The following is a 4225-nucleotide window of genomic DNA, read 5'->3' on the forward strand; positions in this document are numbered from 1 at the left end:
CTAAGCCTTTAAAACTTTTGCACGTGGAGAACATGAAACAAAATATTTTTTTTGGTTTTATTTATACTCATGAATAACTAAAAAATCATAAATTACTAAATGAATACCATAGAATTCTACTATAAATTAACAAGCTTAGTAACTAAGCTGTATTTGGGTATAAAAAATATGAAATTTCGAACAGACTAAAGAAACAACCTACCTCATTGAAATCTCGATTCAAAAGAAAAAATGGTGCTAGGTACATTAGAAAGGCTGAGAAAATCACTAAGGCGACATTCTGTGCTTCTGATTGGTTATTCATGTCATATATAGAAGTAAGTGTATATAAGGGAGCATTTCCAAAAATGGAAAGAGGTGAGTGGGGTGCCACTGTGTTTGCTTTATTACATAAACAATATCTTAGCAAATAGAAAAGATAAGTCCTTCTTATTTTATATTCTAGCTTGTCATTATCAGTAATTTGTGTTTCTAATTCATATGAAACTACAGACTTAATATTTAGACTTCACAAACACCTAATTTGAACCAGTGCTGCAATCAACATACCATGTGACACACAAAAATCGATGTTTGTGTTTGTTAATATTTACTTTTAAATTAACAAATTGAATAATGTATAGTTCTAAAATTTGAATTATAATCTACAGTTTGATGCCAAACTTATTGATATAAATTCATGAAATAGTAGTTCAATAAAATTTTGAATGTGAGCTAACAAATGAGATGACATGGCCTTTCACCTGTGACCCGTATCAAAAGGATTAATACCAAATAAACTACTGAAAGATTAGCATGAGGTATCTGAACAATAATGTTTGAGTCAATATGAAAAATTAGACTTTAAATCCCAGAAGTTACTATTTTTCCCCACAAAAAGATTTTTGTAAGTTAATGCTGTTAACAAAATCTTCAAGTTTTTCTAAGAATATTTAATGTTTTCATAAAACATCTTACCAAGAAATACTGGACTGTTCACTGCATAAGTTAGTAGGTTCAGTAATTATGAACTAATTCAAAATACTATATATTTTATTCAAACTTTTTTGTTCAAATCTAGCTTCAAAAACTTTGACATAACTCTTAACACTCTCAGAAATGAGGAAATACATTTTTTCTATATATATACACACACGTGACAATATACTTAAGTTATTTTTTCTTTAGGCTATAGGATTATATATATATATATATATGTACATTACCTTAAGTATTTTTGTGTTTCCTGAATACACAGTTGGAATTTTAAGTGAGAGACAAGAAGTTCTATCAAAGTGAACCAGCTTTACACTACTTTACACATGTACAGTAATACTGACTGAATATATAATTACAATACAGCTTAGAAGTTTGTGAGAAAATTAAGGAAATATACTAGAATGAAAAAAAGCTTATTAAACATCTCTTACATTATCCTTTAAGTTGGGGTCTGCTCCCTGATCTACTAGCAACCTTACAACTACAGGTTTGCTGTGTTCTGTTGCCCAAATGACTGGAGTCCAACCTCCGTCATCCTGTAATATTGAAATTTAATTTAAAAAATAAAATTCTTGGTTTCTAGAACTTAAATTACGTAAAAAAAAAAAAAATCTGTTTTCTTTTAGAAATGAATATTTTTAACTGCAGACAAAATTTGAATAATATTGATTAACAATTAAATTTCATGTACTCTAATAAAATATAAATATATATTACACATACAATAATTATACTTTTGATCTACATAACTTATATACAATTTTGCTCTTAGGAGACCACTGTGTTGTGTCTACTGTTATAATTCAAAAGACATAATAAAAACATTTTCATAGTTTTTGTCATATGTACAAAATATGCATAATTTAAAATAGCATATTTTTAACCTAATAATACAAATCTTGACTTTAAAACCGGCTTGTGTTACTGATACCAACATATTTTGTGTAGATTTTTTTTTTTTACTATTTTTATACCTTACTATGTTTCTCAAAAATATTAAACAAAATAGTTAATCCTAGTTCAGTATGTCTTTGGGGTATAAAAATTAGTGCATATTTAGTTTTAACAATACACACATTTAATACATATCCATAATCTATCAAGCATATATCTAAAGTAAAAATTATCAACAATCTCAAAGTTATCATCTTAATTATATTTTTCCCCCTTAATTGTAAAATAATTTTTCACCTGAATATTGACATTAATTCTCCCCGTGTCCAATAACATTTCACATATTTCCACACTGCCGCATCTAGCAGCCAAATGAAGAGCTGTCATTCCATCTTCTCCCTAAATAAGAGATGGCACAAACAAATACTGTTTACAAGCTGCTTACTCAAAAAGCAGTGTAAACATAATATTCTGGAAGAGATAATAAATAATACTATCTTTTAAATGTAACTTGTTTATGAAAAAAAAAATAAGTCACATTACTATTAAAAATCTGTTGTCTTGTATAATTGAAGAGGTGGGGGGAGAATATTGTGTTTCTATAGTTTTATAACAAAAAGAAGTATCTAAATCTACAAAAAAATTCTAAATACAAACTAAATCTATTACAAGTCTGTTATAATTTCAAAGCTTTGACAAAGATATATGAGGCTTTATACACAACAAGCTTGATCTCATGATCAAATATTAAACATTTATGTACAGTTACATACACTCACTTAGAAAAATGGATAGCTGTTAGTTACATCTTGTACTACAGCAAAAATAAAACTTATAAATACACAGTCAAGTCTAAACTACAAAAATTATATTTTTATCCATCACTTACAAGATATTTGACAATGGACTAATAGTTAATAATGGCTGGAGACGGCTTGAATGGGTAATGAAGAAAAACTTTAATATAAGTTTAACATAACAGCAAATGTACAACGTTTCGACAAGGTTTTGTCATCATCAAAGGTTTTGTCACTAATAGTTCATCTTACAAGAACTACAATTAAGTTGAACACAAATATTCAATTACGTAAGTCTAGGTTCTTATTCTAACTAACAGTAAACAAGAAAAAAGTCATAACTTTACATTGGGAGTAACATTTCAAGTTGAACTAAATATAAAATGTTATTATTCACATTGGTATCTACTGCATCCAAGATATCCAATAAATGGAATTAATATTCGGGTGGATCACATACAATCACAGTAACACAGTGTTTCTAGTTTACACTGTTATACATCTTCTGAAATTTTCTACAAACAAAATACAGTCATAAATTTTAATTCTACTCAGTGCCAGCTTATATATTTCTTTAAAAATTTGGAAAAGTTGCATACCACAGTTAAACATTTCATCTTTGAGAATCCCATAAAACTTACAAATTAACTCGTAACCATTTTGTGCTTGTTATAGTTTTCATGCTATAACTTTTTAATTAGTAAGCATATGTTAAAGAAATTTGGCAGATTATCAGTAAACATTACAATGATTTCATATGCAAAATTTCAAATTTTTTTTATTAAGTATTAAGGTTTGTTAAGCAATGTTTTTCTCGTGCCTTTTTTGTCTTTATACATTTTGCCAATCCAACATGCAAAGTAGTTTTCATTTTAAGATTAAAAATACTTTTATGCAACAGAAAATTTTCAAATTTCACATGCAAAATCTTTATAATATCTAGATAGTTAACAAACATTTCTTAAGAAAAAACTTTATATTTCATCTGTTATTTTCGGCTTTGGTAGATTGGACCGATCTTGTAACCACCATAAAATATTAGGAAATAAATTTTAATTATGCCTCTTTAATTCTAGAATGACAACAAATTATGACATGAAAACATAAATGTTTAGACTAAATAGCATAAATCTCATAACATTATACATTTATATATATATAATTTTTATTATATTGACTTTTCAGCCATGCCTGGCTAACAATACAGAAGTTACAATGATGCAGCACACGTGCACTCATGTTACCATAACCAATAATATAAAACTGACCTTTAGTCTTTACAAAGTGACCTGTCTTGGTTGTGTTTTAGTAGACTAGTATTTTTTTAAATGCCATCAAATTTCAATTATTATACATTATATATGTATATAGATTATTATTATTTACAAATAAGTTCTTAAACTTATTATTTTTAAAACATAGAACAGTAAATAGAAAAGTAAAGGAAACAATTATCTTGTAGTTACAACCTTTGTACTCAGATGCTGCTTGATCTAGGTTGCTAAACCTTTTAAAATTTTGCACGCAGAGGATATGAAACAAAATAATTTATTTTA

At 27.1% G+C, this 4225-nt stretch overlaps 1 protein-coding gene across 5 annotated transcripts in view; it reads right to left on the minus strand.

Moving 5' to 3' along the window:
• The window catches only part of LOC106477250 (histone-lysine N-methyltransferase EHMT2-like), a 78196-nt gene that overhangs the window by 29287 nt on the left and 44684 nt on the right, over positions 1-4225 (minus strand). For all 5 annotated transcript variants that reach the window (XM_022381442.1, XM_022381445.1, XM_022381444.1 and 2 more), the window contains exons 13-14: positions 2170-2271; positions 1410-1514 (exon numbers count right to left, since the gene is read on the minus strand). In XM_022381442.1, coding sequence (XP_022237150.1) covers positions 1410-1514; positions 2170-2271 — 207 coding nt within the window. The remainder of the gene's footprint in view (positions 1-1409; positions 1515-2169; positions 2272-4225) is intronic.

Source organism: Limulus polyphemus, unplaced genomic scaffold, assembly GCF_000517525.1.
Source record: "Limulus polyphemus unplaced genomic scaffold, Limulus_polyphemus-2.1.2 Scaffold164, whole genome shotgun sequence".
Lineage (NCBI taxonomy): Eukaryota > Metazoa > Arthropoda > Merostomata > Xiphosura > Limulidae > Limulus > Limulus polyphemus.